The sequence below is a fragment of the Danio rerio genome, chromosome 4 (genome assembly GCF_052040795.2).
Source record: "Danio rerio strain M-AB ecotype USA chromosome 4, GRCz13ab, whole genome shotgun sequence".
In the NCBI taxonomy this organism is placed as follows: Eukaryota; Metazoa; Chordata; class Actinopteri; order Cypriniformes; family Danionidae; genus Danio; species Danio rerio.
Genome location: NC_141024.2, coordinates 66580633 through 66602965, shown reverse-complemented (window position 1 = coordinate 66602965; position 22333 = coordinate 66580633). Strand labels below are relative to the sequence as shown.

Genomic DNA, 22333 nt, shown 5'->3' with positions numbered 1-22333 from the left:
TGTCCGCATTGCGCGTTCTACAGCAAAAATTTAATTTTGCGGCGAAACCTAAACGCATCAGAGGATGGCAAAGAAGGGAGATTTACTCTTAAATTGATGAGGATCTAGTGCCAGTGAATGTCCAGCATCATGAACACCATTATTGTTCAGTTCCAGAACCCACAATAGTTTTTTAATACACCAGATCAGTCTGACAGTCTCCGTGAAGAGGTGGAATCACTAAAAGAAGACTGCTTCGATGCTGCTTTTATTGCTGTTATAAGGTTCTAAAGGTACAGTTAAAAAATTATGTACTAGAATTTACATCATTTAGAATGTAATAGGCAAATAACAGTCTGAAACAAATGTGTCAAGCCCAAGTATTTATATGCAAAACCTAATCAGAGTACCCGAGGTACAGATGGGTGTTACGGCCCTGGATTACTATATGAGGGGTGCCAAACACATCGTGTGAAGTACTGCTCATCAGCACCAATCACCTATTGTGCAGTTCTGTACACTGGAGACCTCTTTGGTTACTGAAACAGCTTTGGCTATCAGTAATGAAGATATTTCTACATTAGAAATATTGCCATCACACAGTGTTGGGCAGTAGCGTCGCTGCAAGTAGTGACGCTACTAGCTTATCTACATTTCTCAGTAGTGTGGTGGTAGTGTCACTACTTTTTTAATTAAATAGCTTTTGTGTAGCAAAGCTATTATTTTAGTCAAGTAGCATTCACACAAGCTACATTAACCGATCGCAGAACAATAAGTGACAGTACTGACATTCACGGAGCTGTGAGGCCGGTGTCTAGCCGATGAAACTAAATCCATAATGAGGCGAGAAAGACAATTTCTTTTTCTTCCTGTTATATGGTGGTCAGGATTCTGTTTATCCAGAGTTAGGGTGCTTTCACACCTGTGAATAGATTCAGTTGTTCCGAAACAGAGATTACAAATGTTACATTGTTGCTCTTTGCTCTTGGAGCGGTTCGCTTTCACACTGCAAAGTTTCTAAACGGACTAAAAGAGCTAAAACAAGTCACGTGTGAGTAATCTCTCCTTGGTCAGTGTCAGGGTTTATTTTGCAGCGTCCCGCTAAGCTGTCAGGAGAGGTGGTGGTTTGGTGGTGATTAACAGGGTGCGCACGCGTGACGTGTCTGAGGAGAGATGCAGTGAGGAGAGGTGAGAAGGGTGCGTGACGATGCCTATTTGAGGACCGGGAGGGAGACGCGAGATTACCGGGAGATCATCACTCATTTGCGGGCATCCGGAGACTCGCGAAACTTCCCGCCCTATTCATAACTCTCTCTTCATATAGCCGTAAGCCTATTACATATCCATAAAACACTGTGATATAACTGCGCTCGGATCGGATCGCTTTCTCACTGCAATCGAACCGCTCCAGGGTTCGTTTCAATCGAGCCGAGACCACCTCATTCAAGCGATCTCAGAGCGATTACTTTGGCGCGGAACAGAGCGCAATTGCCCTGTTCACATATGCCAATCGAACCGCGCTAACTGGGCAAACGAGATACGTTCCGAAACAAAAGTGTAGGTGTGAAAGCACCCTTAGAATGACCCAGAGTTAGAATGACCCTGGGTTAACAATTTTTTGCATATCATCAGCATGCTGTAATCCATTTCTTAATCAGCAAAAATCATTTTTAGACTAGTTTGTTGGCCACTTGAAGTCAGTGCAATGCTAAATGTTATTGTTCCACTATAATTTTTGTTTCCCCTCATGTCGTCCCACAGCAACATCATATAGTTTAGAATACTGTACAATGTTTTATAATAATTAATTACTTTAGTGTCCATTTCATTCAGCAGATTTCAAATTAGTGCATAGTGCATTAGTAAATAATTAAACCATTATGATAAATGGAGTTAAAAAGACCTTTTTGAATATAAAGTGGAAAGTTTTATTGAGATGGATTGTTGGTGACTGTATGGGTTTTGGCCAGATTGGGTAGCAAAACATGAACAAAGGAAAATGAAGACTTGTTTAAAAAGATTTAAGACATACAACACAATATTTCAGTAAATTTAGGACTTTTTAAAGCCTGAAATTTAGATTTTGGAATTTACGACATTTTAAGACCCAGCGGAAACCCTGTTTAAAATAGTCCTGGAAATTATAATAACAATGATGTAATTCTAACTCAAATACTATCTGTGAGAACTAGCAACAACTTCTAGAAACAACTTTAAACCCATAAAGTTGATCGAAAAAAGGAGAATTGTGATCAACGTGACATATGCAAATGGAAAGTACTAAGCCAACACCCTCACTGTAATAGCAGATATCTTCTATGGCAGGGGTGTCCAAACTTTTTGGGCCGAGGGCCAGATGCAAAAACAAATGTTGTCCCGGGCCAAATTTTACATACATCACACAGACATGCATATATATATATATATATATATATATATATATATATATACATTTATATATATATTTATATATATATGGATGGATGGATGTGTGCGTGTATGTTATTAAGAAATTATTTTATTTTGGTCGTCCAACTGTGTTTCTAGAAAGTCTTACGTTATTAAAAAACTTGAATCTTCTCTGGGCAAATTACAGTTGCAACACTCATCCTTTATAAATTCTCCTTCAGTGAAGGGTTTCCTGTGCTGTGCGATTAGCTGAGCTACCTCATAACTAGCCAAACTGCAAAAAATGCTTTTCTTACTTAGATGTTTTGTTGTCTTGTTTTGAGTCTAAATATCTAAAAAATCTCAAAAAATTGTCTTGTTTTGAGAAATGAAATGCTAATATTTTCCTTAATATGCCATTTTTTCCCTAAAACAAGCAAATTAATCTGCCAATGGGGTAAGCAAAATAATCTTATGTCAAAAGAAAAAACAAGATTATTTTGCTTACCCCATTGGCAGATTATTTTAGCTTGTTTTAAGGAAAAACTCACTTAATATTGGCATATTATTTCTCAAAACAAATTAGAAAATTCTCCTTTATTTAAGATTTTTTAGATATTTGGACTTGAAACAAGACAAAAAATATAAATAAAAATAAAAAAACATTTTTTGCAGTGCAGTGTAGAATTTTCTTGCACTTTAATAGCACAAAAAAAACTGCTGTTGTTGAGCTGATAGGGCGCTGCTAATTGTTTTACTTTCTGATCTCATTCGGCACCAGTGTAAGAGCTAAAGGCCTGATGCTTTGTTTCTGAATGTCTTTTAATATTATATTCCTTCATTACTGCAACTGATTTCTGGCAAATTAAACAGATACATTTCCCGCTGACCTCTGTGAAGAAAAATTCTTTGCCCCAACGTGACTGAAACTTCTTGCACTGACTGTTGATTTTCCTTTTTCTTGGTGCGCCATGGCTCGCCAAAATGTGATTATGCCAGTGCTTAAGGACACTTTACAAACAGTAGGAGAACAAGAAAAGCAATAACCTTAAGAAGGTAGAGAAAATAGGAGACTAATAATACATAAAATGAATGACAAAAGACATGAGAAGAAGTAACGAAAGAAACTCATTCCTGTCTTTCAATGAGTGCTCATGTGCATTAAGGAGAACTAGGCAGCACACATTTAGAACTGCAAGATGGATTAAATTAGTGTTCTTATTATTAAAATATATCTGAATGAGGATCAAATGACTGAGTTGGTCTTTGAGAATGAAAACCAACCTGTTTGTTCCTGCAGATCTTCCTGTTTGACTGTGAATGTTTCTTCAATCTTCACATCTTCACTCTCCTCTTTAATAAACGCCATCTTTATAACAGTGTGGAGATCAGTCGCTTCAGCAGGAGTTTTTCTCTGAGTTTAGACACTTTATCCTGTTTAAAATTAACAAAACAATAAAAATGTCCTGTTTAAAACAAAACAAAATAACTTCTCTTCAATACTTGCTTCAACAGTTTCTTTATATGAGAGTAATTAACAAAAAGAAATCAGGTAAAGGAAAAGGTAATTAAAATATGTATTACACACATTTCTGTTAACTTATTCAAACAATAGACCTTCATTACTGTGAGTAAAATAGTACTACGTTGTATAAAGGGTTAAATAATATTGTAAACAGCAGGGTCATAATTTAGCATTGGATGAAAATCCTGAAACTTTATTCAATCAGTTTATATTTCTGTAAAAGTTTTAAACACAAACCTTTCTCCAGTTGAATTCCAGCGCAGGAGCGGCGCAGCCTTATGACGTCACACACCACGCCAAAATAAAAGTCTTTTTTGTTTAGATTTTTTTGCCACTTACTGTTGCAGTCATGACTTATTGATACATTTCTCCCTCGTTTTCCACTTTCTACTATATCTGCTCTCTCTCTCTCTCTCTATCACACACACACACAACGAGAGAGGCACAGATAAACAGTATTTGAAGTTGATCAAAACCTTTAATCTAAACTTTTTAAAGACAATTTTGAAAAACTTTTTTTTTAATCCACTTTATGATGACTTGCAGGTCTAAAACACATTACTATTAATATCCAAATGTCATCCTTGTAATTATGACATCTACTTTCCTATTTCTACAACTTCATAGGCTATATTTAGGGTTTTAGTGCAGTCTAGGCACTCAGGCATTGTCTGCCACCTGAACTTTGCTCATCTTCAGAACACAAATGAAGACACTTTAGATGAAATCTGAGAGTCCCGAGATGCTTAAAGTCCAGAAAAGTAACCAAAAATAAGTGGTTCAATTGTAATGGAGCCCCATCCTTTAAATGTCCATATAATGAAGCTCATTGACTGTTTGAAATAAAACTACAGTCCTGAGTATTTGTACATTTATGTGAAGATCTGTAATCTAATTATTTACCTTAATCTGAAAAAATAAAACAATGTTATTAAGGTGTTTAACTTGAGTTGCTTCCAACATTTCCTTCACTCCTCCAGTACAATGAACAATGTAAAGATTCATTAGCAAATTTACTTTAATTTGAATAGAAGTAAAGTTGGTTTTATATTCAGATATTCAGACATTCTCCTTAATAATATCGTTTCAGAAAAGTATTCATTGCAAATACTAAATAGGGAAATCATATTAGCAGCAAATGACTATCAAAGGACAGCATTGTTCACAGTTAAATAAACAGTGTTAATGCTGTTTTCAAGTCATACTGCATGCAAATTCCGATCGAATATTTAAAGTAACATGGTAAACAATATAGAGACTTCTAAATGAACGAATGTGTGAATATAAAACCAACTTTACCTCTATTAATTTGAAGGACAATAAGTGTTTATGTTCCCATTCATTTGCATAATGATAAAAGCTAATTGACAATAGAATTAGGTGGCTCAATAGTTTGCAGTATTAGTGAAAACAGAAGTTGAATACTTGAAAACTTTTACAACCCTTTTATATAAAACCTTTAATATTTCTTGGCCGTGACCTCAATTCCGGTTTTTAGAAATTAACTTTTAAATGTAAATTTATACATCTATAATTTATTTTACATGGCCAAATGTTGTGCATTAGGTAAGGTAAGAAAATAAAACATAAATACATATATTCTGACAAATAGAAAAAAATAAATTAAGAAACTCTTAATTACATGTCAAAATAAAACAATATTTAATACTCAAAAATTTGAGTGGGTTATACTTACTTCAACGCCAACTGCTGTTTTAAAAGCGCAAAGAGATCAAACTCTTTTTCTACCTTGAGGTTCATCCGTAGCAGGTTTCAGGGGACAACTTTTCATGTGTTTCCAAAGGCTGAGTTTGCCATACAGCCCCTGGCAATTAACACAAAGAATGAAGTCTTTTATGTTTTTATTTTTTTTTTGGTCGGTAGCACGCAATCATTTGCCCATGCCCTTGTCTTGCCACATTGGTGTTGTGTGCAAAGTTTCCCCTTTTTCAAAGTATGTTTAACTGTACTTGCTATTGCTTGGATTTTTTGGGAAATGCAATAGCCTTTGCAACCTCCACCTCATTGCGGTGAACAAACTCCAGGTGTCTTGCATTTTTGAAAATGGCTTAAAGCAATAAAGGCAGTACTGTTTTTTGCTATATGATTTGCATTTTGGTCTTGGTAATGGCATTGATTGAACAAAAGTGCTTTTGTCAGAAGACGCGTCTCTGTTTAGTTTGACATTTCATCTTTTTTGATGCCATTTGTTTACCATATTCATCATTTGCTTCTGAACTGTTTTCAGACTTGTTTGCAGAGACACTACCATTTGACTCATCTGAGCTTTTTTAGGGTATGTAGTCATCATCGCTGTAATCTGTAAGATCTGAACCATTGAAGGCACTTCCAGAATACTGAATAAGAAAAATGATAAGTGCAGTCTTTAATTAAATATTTTAGAACATATGTAATACAATGCACAGATTTCAAAATTAAACAGATTTTTAATAATACCACTTTTTAATAACAGTTACCTGTCTATTATGTCAGTCTTAATGAGTGCATCTGGAAGAGAACAACAACAAATAATCAATTAATATAGTAAAAGTAATGTTGTATAAAAAGAATCACGATACAGTCTAACTGATACAATCCAACTACATCAAACAACTCAGCATACTCTGTTTTTATTATAGACCTGTGACTGCCCGTTGTACAACAGAAACAGATCTACAGGCTACCATCTGACTGAATAAATACTACCTTTATTTCAATTAACACCGCATTAAGGAGGTTTAAAACACTTAACATTAATACTAATATCTATGCACAAACTAATTTCAAGTACTAACCTCTCCTAATAAGTGCGTCTCAGATGTTTGTGTTGAACTCACAGGAGTCAATAAAGCACAAGGCACAGGAGAAAATAAGGGTTCATCAGGACAGGAGGAAGATGATGTGAGTGGCACTTGGTCAGGTAAGGAAGAAGATGACGTGAGTGTTGCTATTGCAGGTGATGACATTGCTCAGAAGAGTATGAAGATGTTGTGAATGTTGCAGATGCAGGTGATGAACGCTGCTCAGGAGAGTATGAAGATGTCGTGAGTGTTGCAGTTGCAGGTGATCAGAGGTGGAAAGAGTGATAAAATATTCTACTCAAGTAAAAGTACTGTTACTTCAATAAAATTTTACTTAAGTAAAAGTAAAGTTACAGGTCTAAAAAAATCTACTCAAGTAAAAGTAAAAATTAATTCATTAAAAATGTACTCATGAATAAAAAGTATTGAGTAACTATTTATTTTAACACCTGTTGGGGGGTAGATAAGGGTTTTTAGTGTAGTTCAAAAAAACAAGGGGGCATTAATCTCCAATAAGTACTTTTTATTTGAAGGAACAACTTTACAAATTAAAAAAAAAATAGAATTAAAAAAATTATTATTTCAAACCTTTGACAGGTCATTCTGCCTAACAATTTAACAACTGGGTGCCCATCTTTATTCTATGAACTTTCTGTTTAGTTTTAGCAACAACTGGTTTTCGAAATTAGAAGAGTTCATCCGTGCTCGCTTTGCGTTGAATAAAAGTCCAGCACAGCTGAAGAGACGCTCACAGGCAGCTGAGGCAGGAAGGGCAATATTGAGTTTGAGAGAAAGTTTCTTGATGTGTGGAAATGACTTCAAGAGATCCATTTTGTCTGAGACACAGAAAAGGTACTCATCTAACTCCCCTGTACCTTGTGACCTTCTGAACTTCATTGAGGAGAAGAAATCATCTTCATCTGATGAATGTTGTCCGTCTTGCTCCACTGCTACCTCTGCCATTTGGTCAAGGTGTTTTCTTATATACACCAGTCCTGTTAAGTGACAAGACACACACACATAAACATAGTGCAAACACATTAGGCATGCCAATTAATCTATTTTAAAGCAAAATTGCAATTTGAAAAGGTGCGATTTTCAAATCACAAAAGCTGCAATTATTTCAATTATTACTATGGCAAGGGAGGCGAGCACGAACAATTTAAACGATTCAACTAAAGTTACTTAAACAGCAGACAACTGTTCAAACTTCATCTCTGCTCTGCTTCTCTCTGTTTTTCTAAACACAGAATTCACTTAACTCTCCTACAACACTGTTAAATAATGAAGTAAATAAAACAGATTAAAAATTAACATCTGGTTACACTATATTAAAAAAAAAGAATTATACCTGCTTCTATGACATCAGTCTTCTCAGTCCAGGTGTTCTTGAACTTTGGCAGAAGTATTGCTGGAGCAATAAATTCAGGGTCTTGGATCATCCCACCAAAGCACTTTTGGATGCCATCCTGAACTGCTCTGATAAGGGGCAGACACATCTTGGAAGATGTCTCCAGTCTGCAGAGATTTATTTGTAACTGGAAAATCACGGGCAGGAGCCACCCCATGTGTGTGTTGTTCTCTGCCTGAAGGATATTCAAAGCCTTTACCACAGGTTTCATTACAGTGCAGTACTCCGTCAGGAAAACTATTTCAGCTGGACTCAACCTGTACAACATAAAAGGCCATGCTATTATTTATTTGTAATCAAAACAGTTAATACATTTCTTGCAAGAATAGGTGTTGAATGTGTAGACAATTCTAAAATGTATTTACAATTTTACACAAGTAAAAAGGAAAGAAAGAAACAGTAATATTGGCCAATGATTTTCATTTTTGTTATTATTTCATACTTTATAATTATCCATAAAACAATAATAAAAAAACTCACATTTTTACTTTGAATTCTTCACAGACATTTCTGATAAAATCCTCGCCCATCTCTTCTATGATCCTTTTGATTCTCTCCACAGCCAATGGATGAAAACTCCAGGAGGTTTGTACAGCCCACTTGGAGCTGACCATGCAGGTCGTTTGGAGCAGGCTCCGATTTCTATTTATACCTTTCTCAGTCAGGTAACTTCCTTTTCAGTAGTATGAGCGTCTGCACTGTGTGGCATATTTGCAGACATATAGCAGAGAACAAGAGCAAGAACTGTGATCCAGGCTCTGAGACTTTCTCTTCTCTAGGAGGAGGTTGCAAACGTTAGAGTTATTTTTGTCAGAGCAGCTGCAGCACACCTGGGTGGAGGCCCACAGCTTGGCTTGAGGGCAACCTTTAGCCAGGCCTTCCCTGGTGTTTTTGTGGTTAGGATTCAGCGCTCTCACCGCTGTGGCCCGGTTTCGATTCCTGGTCTGGGAACTTCCTTTTCACCTCCATGGTGAACTTCGAGCTGTGTTGCCGATGATCTCTTCACGTAAGCGGCTCTGAGCGCAAAAGATGTCCTTCGAGCCGCACTGTAAGACGTAATAAGACGCACTCTGGCACAGACATCCAGTCTGCACGCTGGAATACAAGCTATTATCTCATGGTCGAGACGCAGCTTCAAAAATTAGTTTCAAACCGGAAGTACGAATGTGCTTGAAATAACGTAAAAACAACCAATTTACACTTTTTAGTGAAATATAGGTGTCCTAATAGTGTTTCTAGCAGTGTGGGACACATATATGACTGTCAACAGCTCAAAAAATGTGTTTTGGTGTTTCGTGACCCTTTAAGGTACAAATGGTAGAGAAAATACACACATGAAAATCTTACTTTGTTTTTCTTTTAACTAAGTATATTTTTTATATGTTTTGTCTCAAATTATTTTATGTAGGACACAAATGCCTCAAATGCAGCTTTAACATCATTGGAATAAATTATATTTTAACATATTCAAATGAAAAAGTTTACATATTAAAAAGGAATAATTATTTACAAGGTTACTTTTATATCTGCATTTTTATAAACTAAAGCAGTTTTGTCCCAAACCTTTGAAAAATAGTCCATGTTGTCTTTATATTTTTATTTGCTTCGTTTAATACTGATTTTACTTTATGCTTTCAAAATATGTAACTATGCAGTTGAAGTGATATTGTGCTATTTTGCTACATAGTAGAAGTGAACTAGTTTTGTTTTGTGTTAAAGCACTAAAACTTAGTGTAAAAGGGGGCACTCAGGGGTAGACCCTCGACCCCTAAGACTAACCCAAAGATGGTCTTCCCAATGGTAAGTATTCAACTTAATGGACAGTGACAAGCAGAGTAATCACGGTTCAAGCAAATCTCAATTTTATTTCTTACATTTACTATTTAAAACATTGAGCTCAACATCACAATAAAAATGTTGCCTTAATTACACAGTGTTCCTAGTAACAAAAACACCAATTAAGGACACCTTCCCAACTCTGAATTCATAAGCGCTTAAAGCATCATCCCCACAAATGGACAGGTAGATGGATCAATGTGTACCCGATATCACTCTAGAACACCATACATTTAGCCAAAAAAAGGAAATAGACACAAAAAAAATCATAATAGACAAAATCAATACAATACCCCAAAAATCCATACAACCATAAACCCACCCACAAATGGCATAAACCGAATCAATAAAGCTAGTTAGGTGGTGATTCTAGAACACAACCACAAAAAAAAAAAATACATAGCAATAAAAAAACATTAAACAATATCAATACAAATACCAGGAAGACTATACCAATATAAATCCCACCCGCAATCAACAAAAATGAAATTGGTAATCAGTTGTTATTTCTTGGTTATTCAATGTGTCCCACTCCAGCATATAATAAAACCCAAATAGGAACCACTATGTAGGACCCCTAGATGTTGAAAACAAAATCATACACCCCAAACAAAAAAAAAATCAAAATATAGTAAATCATATACACCACAAACCACACAATTCAAAATATCACCGTCACACCACCCTTGGTTCCGATTGGGCAATACTAAGCAAATAAGTTAGTGTCACATCATCACTACAATCATAACAACGACACCAACTTCTAAAAATAATAATCATAAACTAATAATAATGACAACAGCAACCAAAGCAACCCATACAAAGAAAAAAAGAAAAACAAAATGGAATAACACTTCGTACAAAATCACATCACTCAAAGCAAATAACAAACACACTAGACTAACATGGTTTCCGACGGCAACACTCGTAGATGGTTTGAGGACCTGTATAAATCATACAGCGAGCGCGCATGAATGAGGCAGCGCACATGAATTGGCCAAGGAGGATGGAGTCCGAAGCGCTTGCGTCTGATGTCCACACACGCACGCGTAGGAATGCCATTCAGAATAGGGCCAGATGCCACTTAAATTACAGCAAAGCAGCAGCTAGCAGACTCTGCAAAACAACAACATTCCTTAAAACTCTTTTCCCTTTTTTTCTACGTTTACTCTAACACACAAAACTTACCTTTGGAATAAACTCTACATTACGCACATAAATTGGCCGCACATAATCAGGTTAATTTCAGACTGCCACCACTATCCTTAAAAGAAAAATACACTCATGTAAACTTAATAATCCATTCCATATTACTCACGGTTTCTAACATGCTCTACTCACTGGAGGGCTAGTGGAGAGACTCCCATCAACCGGTCCAAACAACAAAATGCCAACCCGAGACGGAGCGCGCACCTGCTCATGAAAAAGCCTTGACGTGATTGGCACGCAACGCACGCACCTAAAGGGTCCGCCTACCACAATCTACCCGGGCTTTTCAATCATTGTCCCAATGATTTAGCTATAACCAAGGGCGAAAAGTCCTACCATACTCTTGCTCCGAGGGATTCCCAGCCTGTACCAATAAACTAGCCGATACATTACCAGTCACTGCTTTGGGCAAATGATAACGATTAGAATGCTTCCCTGCAGTCACTCTATTTGATCTCCGTAAACTCTCCATCCCTTCAACAGAGGGCCCCCCAACTGGTACGTTATGTACTGGGGCCAAGGAGGAAACCTCACTAGATGTTTTATCTTGGCCTATTAGCAACAAATCATCTTCCGAAGAAGTAGGTCCCAGAGTTTTAACTACAACCGCTACAGAATCGTCAGCACACTCGCATTGTCCAGAATCCTGATCTAGTAACCCTAAATCAATGTGGTTAGTCGGTTGTACAGTGGTAGGTGCCAACTTTAATAAGGACCTATGTACATGTTTAATCCGGGAAGGCTCTTCTAAAGGAGAAATGCTGTACACCTGCCCCCCATCCCGCGGGGCCCTCACTATCTTATACAATGTGGTCGACCAGTGGTTTTGAATTTTATTTCGACCCCGAACTCCACTTTCACGCAACTGCACAATATAGTTCTCCATCAAAGGTTGACCCTTCACTGTCTGATCGTACAGCGTCTTCCTATAATCTGCTGCTGCGTCCAGCCGGGCTTTCACTCTTCCATATGTGTCTCTTAACCCTTCTTGATGCTTTGCCACCCAATCTTCCACATTACCCATAACCGGTTCTTCAACCGCAGCTAGCAGAAAATCTACCGGCAACCGAGGGTTCTGACCAAACATTAAAACATGAGGAGACTCCCCAGTTGAATGGTGGCAAGTGGTATTATAAGTAAACACCACCTGTGCCAAGTGCGAGGTCCAAGAACGTTTCTGTTCAGGTGGAAGGGAACGGAGCAGATCATGCAGCGTGCGATTAAACCGTTAACACTGTCCATTCCCTTGTGGATGATATGGGGTCGTGTGCGTCTTCTGGATTCCATAAAGTTGACATAATTGAGCAATCACCGCACTTTCAAAATTCCGCCCCTGGTCAGAGTGAATCCTAGCCGGCACACCCAGTTTATAAAACCATTCTTGGACCAAAACACTAGCCACCGTGGTCGCCCGCTGATCCCTTGTTGGCACCGCTAAAGTGTATTTAGAAAATACATCCGTCATAATTAGAACATGCTCACGCCCATCACTAGATGGTTCTAATAACGTGAAATCAACCGCCAATATCTGATTGGGCTTGGATGCCAACAAATGGCCCATGGGGGCACGTGCTGGTGGCTTGCTAGACTTCGAAATGGCACACTGCCAACAATTCTGGCAGCGTTCCTGCACATATGCACTCATACTTGGCCAATAACACCTACTGCGAATCAAGTCATAAGTTCGATCTCTGCCCTGATGACCATGCCCATCATGCAGCTGCTGAAATACCTCATCCCACAGCACCTCTGGTAGTACTAATTGATCTATCTCCTCCCCCCCGTCAGGGAGCTTCAGTTGCCGATACAACAATCCTCCCTTTAAAGCCAATCTTCCCCATTGTCGTAAAAGCTCCAAACCAAACTTTGACATTAACTGTCGCTCCGCCTTTGAGGGATACTTCTTCATAGAAAAGAACCTGAGAAATGGCCCCACTGTTGGATCACCTGCCTGCATTTGCTGTAGTTGTTCTCTGGAATACAGTGGGAAGACAGTAATAGCATGTTGCTCTGCTCCTACCAAATCACCTTTTTCCCTCTGACAATTGTCAGCTGTGCGAAGCCTCTCAGGTAGTGGTGTACCCGACAATGGTTTCGACCTCCCAGAGGAATACTGTCTTGACAAGGAATCAGCATTTCCATTTACACGGCCAGGGCGATACTTTATCTCATAATCAAAAATCTCCAACTGGGACACCCAACGTTGTTCGGTTGCACCTAACTTGGCGGTACTCAAATAGCTCAATGGATTATTATCAGTATAAACTGTGCAGTGATGGCCCAGGAGATAATCCTTGAACTTTTCTGCCATTGCCCATTTTAGGGCAAGAAGTTCTAACTTCATAGAGCTATAGTTCTCCATATTCCTTTCTGTTGGCCTAAGCCCTCGACTAGCATAGGCCACTGGCCGCAACTTACCACCCTGCTCCTGGCTAAGCACTGCACCTAACCCTAAATGGCTAGCATCCACATCAAGCACGAATGGCTTAGAAAAATCAGCATATGCCAAGACAGGGGCAGTTACCAACTTATTTTTAAGATACTGGAACCCCTCTTCACACTCTGGGGTCCAGCAACTCTCCATTGGTTTACCTGACCCCCTTCTTTTCTTTGTGCCAATCAATTCTGCTACCAAGCGATGGAGAGGGGCAGCCAACTTTGCAAACCCCTCTACAAATCGACGATAGTAGCTTGCAAACCCTAGAAATGATCTTAGATCTGCAACATTGTTCGGCCGCTTCCATTCTGCCACTGTGCTTATTTTACCTGGGTCAGTAGAGACACCCTCCCTCGAAACAACATGCCCCAAGTAATGTACTTCTTGACGGAAAAAACAGCACTTATCCAATTTTGCTTTTAAGCCCTCTTGTTGCAGACGGCCAAACACCAACTCCAGCCGTTCCAGGTGTTGGGATACGGTGGACGAAAAAATAATAATATCGTCCAGGTACAACAACAATGTTTGGAACCGTTGATCCCCAAACATCCGCTCCATCAACCTTTGGAACGTGCTTGGGGCATTGCACAGCCCGAAGGGCATCCGATTAAATTCAAACAGCCCAAAGGGTGTGCAAAAGGCCGTCTTGCTCTTATCCTGCTCTGCCACTGGAACTTGATTGTATCCACTTACCAATTCTAAAGTAGAGAACCACTGTGCTCCCGAAAGGGCGTCCAGAGTCTCTTCTATGCGAGGTAAGGGGAATGCATCCTTTCTTGTTTTCTGATTTAACTGCCGATAGTCCACACACAATCGTATCTTACCATCTTTTTCTTGACCACCACTATTGGGGAAGCAAATGGACTACTACTTTCCCGAACCACTTGACTTGCAAGCAGTTGTTGAACATGCTCTTTAACAGCAGCATAATCAGATGGTGGAATACGGCGATACCTCTGCCGTACGGGGGCAGGATCTATTAATGGGATCTCGTGTGTGATTAAGCTAGTACAACCTAAATCACACTCGTTACTTGAAAAGACAGATCTAAACCTAGTCAACAGATCCCTTACCTGACTCCTTTCCTCTAGGGAAAGATGCTCTAATTCTAATCCCTTAATTGCCTTACTCACCTCATCAATTTCCCCAACTTGTGACGAGACTGTGGCGCACAATTCCGGAGCTGAACCTGGACAAGAAACAATAATATTCCCTGGCCAATTAACCGGCTGAGCTGGACACAACCTTCCCACCACTACTCGTGGTTGCAACAGAACATCATGCTCACTAATATTGACCAGAGGAATTCTTGCAATGCTCGCTTGCACTGAAACCAGTGATATGGAGGCCAATACACCCGATGGAAGTGGGTTCCCCTCATCTAAAGGCTCATAAAGGGCCATAGACAAGGCTCCACAGTGTGCAGTACATGTAACCGAAACAAACTGTAAGGAATTGGCTGGAATACGAACAGCTCGCCTCCCCCTAACACGAACCAGTCCACCGGTAAATTCTGGCCTCCCCGAACCATCAGCTTGGCAGTACTGCATTGCCATCTGCCATGCTGGGGCTTCCTTAACTATGGGGAGATCAAACAACTCTGTCCCATGTTGATTAAACAGCTCTCGGAAGCACTCTCCTATCACATTCATTCCCAATAAGCCTGGCAGCCCTGAAGTTGTAAGGCCCTGAACAGGGTCCTTCACGATCAAGACCCCTTTCTTATGAATGACTCTACCCAATATAACAAAATCCAACTCCAGATATCCTACAAACGGAATAACTGAACCATTAGCAGCACGAAGCTGCAACCACCCACAATTATTTAACCTTTCCTTACCCCAAGGCTCAAAATGTGCTAGAAAGAAACTCTCCGTGATCGTTGTTACCATAGAGCCAGTGTCCAATAAACATGGGACATTAACCCCACCCATGTTAACCATAACCGAAGGGCACTTACCCAGAAGGGTAGAAGGCGATTCATTAAGGGGGGCAAGAACTGCAGAGCCTGGTACTACCCCTTCTGAACTGCGGCTCGTCAGTGCAGAGGGTTGTAGTTTTCCGCCTGTCCATCACGTGCAAGTACATTACTACATACGCGGGCCTGTTGGTCTTTGGAGTAAAGCTGCGCTGACGTACAATTCCGAGCAATATGCCCAGGCTGATTACAACGCCTACAAATAATAGGTCCTTGCCGTCTAGCATAACCGCCTCCCTGTTGGGACTGGAGTTGCTGTAAACTTTGAGTAAGTAAATTAAGCTGTTCTTGCTGGGCTCTCATCATTTTCTTTATCTCCATTAACTCTGAGGTGTTAACATTAAGTGACTCAGAGGAAACCATCTGTCCCTGTACCCTATACTGAAGCGCAGAGGAAACTGGGACAGAATTACTTCTCTCCCTCATCTCATAGTGAAATCCCTCTTCCACCCACCTAATGGCTTCTTTTCGAATATCCAAAAGAGTAAACGTAGGATTTAATCTAACATGCCGTTTAAGTTCCCGTCTCAACCCACTATCAAGCACATGTTCTACAAACTGGTCTCGAAGTAGGACGTCCGAATTAGGTATACCCCCTGGAGCCTGTTGGACTACCTTCTCCATTAGGGCAAACAGAGCATGTGAATACTCCTGTAGGGATTCCCCCTCTAGCTGTCTCCGAGCAAAAAAACTTTGCTGTAAAGCAATATAGGACTGTGGGTATCCATAAAGTTCTTGTAAAATCAAAAAGATTTGCTCTGGGGTTTCCCTATCCTTCTGGGCTCTATACTTAATTTCATTCTTAGCAGGACCCCCCAAATGATCAATCACAAACAAAACCTGCTCAGCTGAAGGCAAATGTCGACCCTTTAAGCAAGCCTGGATCTCCTCCACCCATTCAAATACACTGTCTTCACCCCTTCCACTAAAAACACGACACTTCCGTTCCCTAGGAACGTAGACTATCCGTTCAACTATGGGACTAGGGGCAGGAATGCTACTCACAGTCGATGAAGCTGTGGCTGCTGCAGCTTGACTCGACTGTTGTTGATGCAACCGCTCATTCTCTCCCCTCAGTGACTCCACCTGCTGTCGCAACTCCTCCAATTCCTTCTCCATACTTAGCTCTTACCACCAAGTAAAGGAAGAGGAAAACAGAAAACACAAACCCCTACAAATCACACGACTGAACTCACCAACTGCCAACTGCTGCTTTGCTGTAAAACAACGAGATCAGAAAATAAGATACAACGCACAATAACAATACCACACACCGAACAATATGCAACAAAAACTGGTAGGCGAGAAAGAGAAAAAAAAATTCAAAATATTCACCGTCACACCACCCTTGGTTCCGATTGGGCAATACTAAGCAAATAAGTTAGTGTCACATCATCACTACAATCATAACAACGACACCAACTTCTAAAAATAATAATCATAAACTAATAATAATGACAACAGCAACCAAAGCAACCCATACAAAGAAAAAAAGAAAAACAAAATGGAATAACACTTCGTACAAAATCACATCACTCAAAGCAAATAACAAACACACTAGACTAACATGGTTTCCGACGGCAACACTCGTAGATGGTTTGAGGACCTGTATAAACCATACAGCGAGCGCGCATGAATGAGGCAGCGCACATGAATTGGCCAAAGAGGATGGAGTCCGAAGCGCTTGCGTCTGATGTCCACACACGCACGCGTAGGAATGCCGTTCAGAATAGGGCCAGATGCCACTTAAATTACAGCAAAGCAGCAGCTAGCAGACTCTGCAAAACAACAACATTCCTTAAAACTCTTTTCCTTTTTTTTTCTACGTTTACTCTAACACACAAAACTTACCTTTGGAATAAACTCTACATTACGCACATAAATTGGCCGCACATAATCAGGTTAATTTCAGACTGCCACCACTATCCTTAAAAGAAAAATACACTCATGTAAACTTAATAATCCATTCCATCTTACTCACGGTTTCTAACATGCTCTACTCACTGGAGGGCTAGTGGAGAGACTCCCATCAACCGGTCCAAACAACAAAATGCCAACCCGAGACGGAGCGCGCACCTGCTCATATAAAGCCTTGACGTGATTGGCACGCAACGCACGCACCTAAAGGGTCCGCCTACCACATTAGTATTAGTGGGACCTAACTATTTTGTTAATTACTAAATGCCCACAGAGCATGCTCATAGGACATACTTCTGACTCAGATAGTATACCTATACTTCGCCCATTGTGGCTATATACACTACACTTTGTGTGGACTTGCTATGGGCCCACAGTGAACTTCTGTTTCGAGTGGGCCAGCCCACAGTTTGGTCTAGCGACATTGTATATGTTTTTGGTATAGACATGTTAGTTTGGGAATTTGTGCACTAAAACTGTACACTTAAGTACATGAAGGTGAGCTTAAGCAAACTGCATTAAACATTCAAAACTATTGTATAATAGGCTAAGAGAGACAATAGAAAAGCATATCTTAATTAAGATATAAATTGGATCCCATTAAAATATTGTAGAAATTATCCTAAAGGATTTTTATGTATTGTACTATAAAACAATCCTATAGGAATGGTTGCAAAATATGATCAAAATTCTAATTGAATTCAGAAGTCCACAACATGTTCATTAACTGAAAACACAGCTGAAGGTGCTACAATTAACATATAAACACCCTAGACAGCACATCACATCACCACTGCTTTTTCTGTGACAGACACAGGTCTCATCTAGGAATCATACCACGAGACCAACAAGCCCTGAAGAAGTCCTCAGCAGTGCCAAAAAAAATTTCTGTGAAACTGGTCCAATCTACTTTTTGTTCATGTTGTTTTTGTTACGTGCGTCAGCAACTCCCTGGATGCATATAACAGTTCACAGGCAGTAAAAACGGCCCAGTGGCCTAATGGATATGGCATCACCCTTCGAAGCTGGGGATTGTTGTTATTTGCACACACCAGATCGTCTGAAACCAATAGGGATCCTAAAGTGCTGTTTTCTGAGTTACAACAGCTTCCTGAGTCATACAACAGATATTGCAAATGCTAGTATTGGTCCAGTGGCCAAATGGATAAAGCATCACCCTTCGAAGCTAGAGTTTGTGGATTCAAGTCCTGTTTGGTTTGTTGGGTTACTTTTAAGTTGTGTGAAAAAATCCTGACTTGTCTACTCAAAGCTTAGGTGTGAGGATCTGAGCACAATAGTTAGCTTCGAATTCTCAGACTTGCTGCACACTTCAATTAAGATTTTTGCTTGAATCTCACTGTCACGTTAACAAACTAAAAGGTTCCGCTAAGCTCTGGTAATGGAGATCTTGACTTCAAGTACCCCGTGGCTCTCAGCTAACGGTCTCATGTTAGGTGGATGGTGATGAAATGCAAACAAGAAAATAGCTGCAGAAAGGTTGTGATTTCAAGTTAATGAGAGTGGCCTTGACTGGAATTCGAAACTCTCAAGACCAGTCACATTATACACTAGAACCATACCCCAGAACCAATGAGACAAGAATGTGAATGATTGCAGAAAGAAAATGTTTGGCCATTAGTTCTTATTTGACGGAATGCAAACTGGCATCAAGATTCTAAAGTGCAGTTTTCCATGCGGTGGCATCTTGTTGAAGGCATACAAGAGATACTTGATTGAAATTAGTGACATGGCTCAGTGGCCCAATGGATAAGGCATGAGCCTCCGGAGCTGGTGATTGTGGGTTTTCCACTGAATGTTCATTAAAGAGCCCATATTATACATGAAATAGGGTCATATCTTGGTTGTAAGGGTCTCCAACAACAGTCTAATATGCATGCAAGGTCAAAAAACACTTTCATGGTCTTATAATCTGCATTTATTTTTACCTAATTATCCCAGCGACACCCGTATGAATCGTCCAGTGATTCATTTGTTCCCAAACCCCTCCTTAGCGCGAAGCTAATCTGCGCTGATTGGACCAATGACAGCCTGTTGCGATTGGTCGACTGCCTTCAGTCAGAGTGAAATGTCAAACAGCTAATCAGCAATATAAAAGTAATCATAGTTCATACACGCTCGATAGTGTAGGCGTGGATTTTAGCTGCCAGTGGGTCAATGTAAATACAGTCGATGGACTTGAAAATACAGACGTCTATCTATTTTATTGAGCAAAAACACCAAAAACTGTCGAGGAGATCAAATAGCTTGTCTCACTCTGCTCTTTTCACAGACACAAACACACACACACAAACACACACTACCCTCGTCCACGGAGCTCCGTAAACAAAGCAGCACGCGTTGCGTTTTTAACGTGACTTTGCACGCGATAAGAGAATATAGCCAGTTAACCTCATACAGTACACGCGGTTACAAGTAACAAATCACAACTAAATACTTTTGCAAGCCAGAGTCAACAAGGCAACAACTTTAATCGCACGTACTTACGCTTGAGAAATGGAGGAAGAAACCCATCCTTACGTCCATCAGTAAGTTACTCTTTACTGATCCTTCCTTTAACAAACGCTGATGAAGTATTCTTTGTAGCATGTAGTTTCCAGAAGTTTCCAGTAGTTTCCAACTGCTTGGCTATAATGCTGATGTTTCATCTTTGGGTAGAGACTCGATAATATCCATCTGCAGTGTGACTTCAATCAACCGGCATGTTTGTGTGCGTGTGTTTGTGGGTGTTTGTGTGTGTCTGGGTTTCTGCGTCAGAGGGCGGGGCCTCAGGTTTGAAATCTCCCGGGTTTGCGCATGCACGTGAATAACTTGGTTTTGTTCGTACGTCATGGCGAAACACCTAATGACTCGGTATCAAGGCGACTCGTTTGAAGCACTATGAGTCGACTCTTTTATAGATGAATCAACCGTTTTAAACACTGTACACTTACAGATTTAAGCCTTAGCTGGATACTTCACTTCACTTAGAGCTGTGTTACACACTACATGGTAGTTTTCAAAAACCCATAATATGGGCTCTTTAACTAAAGTCACAGCAAAAGGTACTGCAATTAACAAAGAAACACCAAATGACCACTGCTTTTTCTGTGACAGACAAAGGGCTCATCCAGGATTTGAACCTGGGACCTCTCACACCCAAAGCGAGAATTATACCGCGAGACCAATGAGCCTTGTAAAAACACTCTGCAGTGCCACAAAAAAAATCTGTGAAACTGGTCCAATCTTCGTTTTGTCCATGTTTTTGTTACGTGGGTCAACAACTCCCCGGATGCATATTAAAGTTTAAAGACAGTCAATACAGCCCAGTGGCCTAATGGATAAGGCACCAGCCTTCGAAGCTAGGGATTGTGGGTTCAAGTCCCACCTGGGTTGTCTTTGATGCAGTTCCTTTTAAGTTGGCTGTGCAGCACAATCCAGTGTGACCTTCAAAAAGCTAGGTTCATACCCTTGGGTCAAAAAGACATGACAATGGAAAACTCGTCAGAGAAGCTGTTTTGTCATTAGGTGTACACACCAGATCGTCTGAATGCAATAGGGATCCTAAAGTGCTGTTTTCTGGGTTACAAGAACTTTTTGAGCCATACAACAGATATGGCGAATGCTAGTTTTGGCCCAGTGGTCTAATGGATTAGGCATCACTCTTTGAAGCTGGGGATTGTGGATTCAAGTCCCATTTGGGTTGTGTTTGTTGGGTTAAATTTAAGTTGTGTGAAAAAATCCTCACTTGTCTACTCAAAGCTTAGGTGTGATGATCTGAGGACAATAGTTAGCTTCAAATTCTCAGACTTGCTGCACACTTCAATTAAGATTTATCCAATCTTGCTTGAATATAACTGACATGGCCTAGTGGCCTAATGAATAAGGCATCAGCGTCTGGAGCTGGGCATTGTGGGTTCAAGTCCCACCTGGGTAATTTTTGAAACTCTCACTTTAAGTTGAGAGCGATGTTTGGTGGATGAAACACAGTAGCTGTGAAAACATTCTTGAGATGTGTTTGCGTGTCATTAACTTCCTTCATTGGCATGCATATTACCTGTTATGACTAAAAGGGTAACAAAATTCTTAACGCGAAAGGTCATTTTGAATCGTGCATGGTGCCTACAGAGAAGAGACTGTACAAACACAAAAATGGTGCTCACATATAAAGCTAGTGGGTTGTTCAAGATCCATAAACAAATCTAAAAATCGAATCATTGCTGCTTTTTTTTGTCTGATTAATTGTACATGGTAGACTGATTTACAGTAGGTGAGAGTTCAATGTGGCTATTACCGCCGGGCATATACCACCGCCGCTTTAAATGGACAAGCACGTGTTTTCAATGATTGACAGCAGTTTGTGAATATGCCGCCAGGGGGCACAAAGGGATGTGAACAGCAGAAATAGTATATACAGTAGCTGTAAATATGCTACTGTTCTTATAAATGAAGATGAAACGATAAAACGAAGCATTTTAATTCCTTCATTAATCATTAAACATTTGTTAACACGCTTTATTATCATTGTAAACTTAAAAAAGTGCAATGAGGATTCATTTTGGAAAATAGAATTGAAGAAATAAAGACAACTAAAATAAAAGCACAAACATTCAGAACAAATAAGTAGGCCTAAATAAATAAATAAAGCAGTCTTTTAGACTAAATACAGATATGAGTAATTTGGAAATATTAATGTATTAATATTAATAATAATGTGGGAAATATTATTTTAAACTAGAATAAAATGTTTGTCAAGACAAACTTTAGGCTGGCTTGAGAAAGCTTAGACTGAATGTTTTTTAAAGTAATTTTTAAAAGCTTAAATAAAAATAGTGCTTAAAAGTAGTTGTACGTT

The 22333-nt window shown here is 39.6% G+C and overlaps 1 protein-coding gene and 1 non-coding gene across 3 annotated transcripts in view; one reads left to right on the top strand and one right to left on the bottom strand.

The window, feature by feature from the left end:
* Window positions 1-22333, bottom strand: part of LOC137490987 (uncharacterized) — a 40900-nt gene that overhangs the window by 3800 nt on the left and 14767 nt on the right. The window contains exons 1-2 of one of the 2 annotated variants that reach the window (XM_087250500.2): window positions 4130-4185; window positions 3652-3833 (exon numbers count right to left, since the gene is read on the bottom strand). In XM_087250500.2, the coding sequence (XP_087106626.1) occupies window positions 3652-3736 (85 nt within the window). In that variant the 5' untranslated portion in view covers window positions 3737-3833; window positions 4130-4185. Of the gene's footprint in view, window positions 1-3651; window positions 3834-4129 lie in introns of those variants that run through there. The other variant, XM_087250499.2, reaches the window with a different exon arrangement.
* On the top strand, window positions 20802-20874 carry trnar-ucg (transfer RNA arginine (anticodon UCG)). The gene has a single exon. It is a non-coding gene; the product is annotated as a tRNA-Arg (tRNA).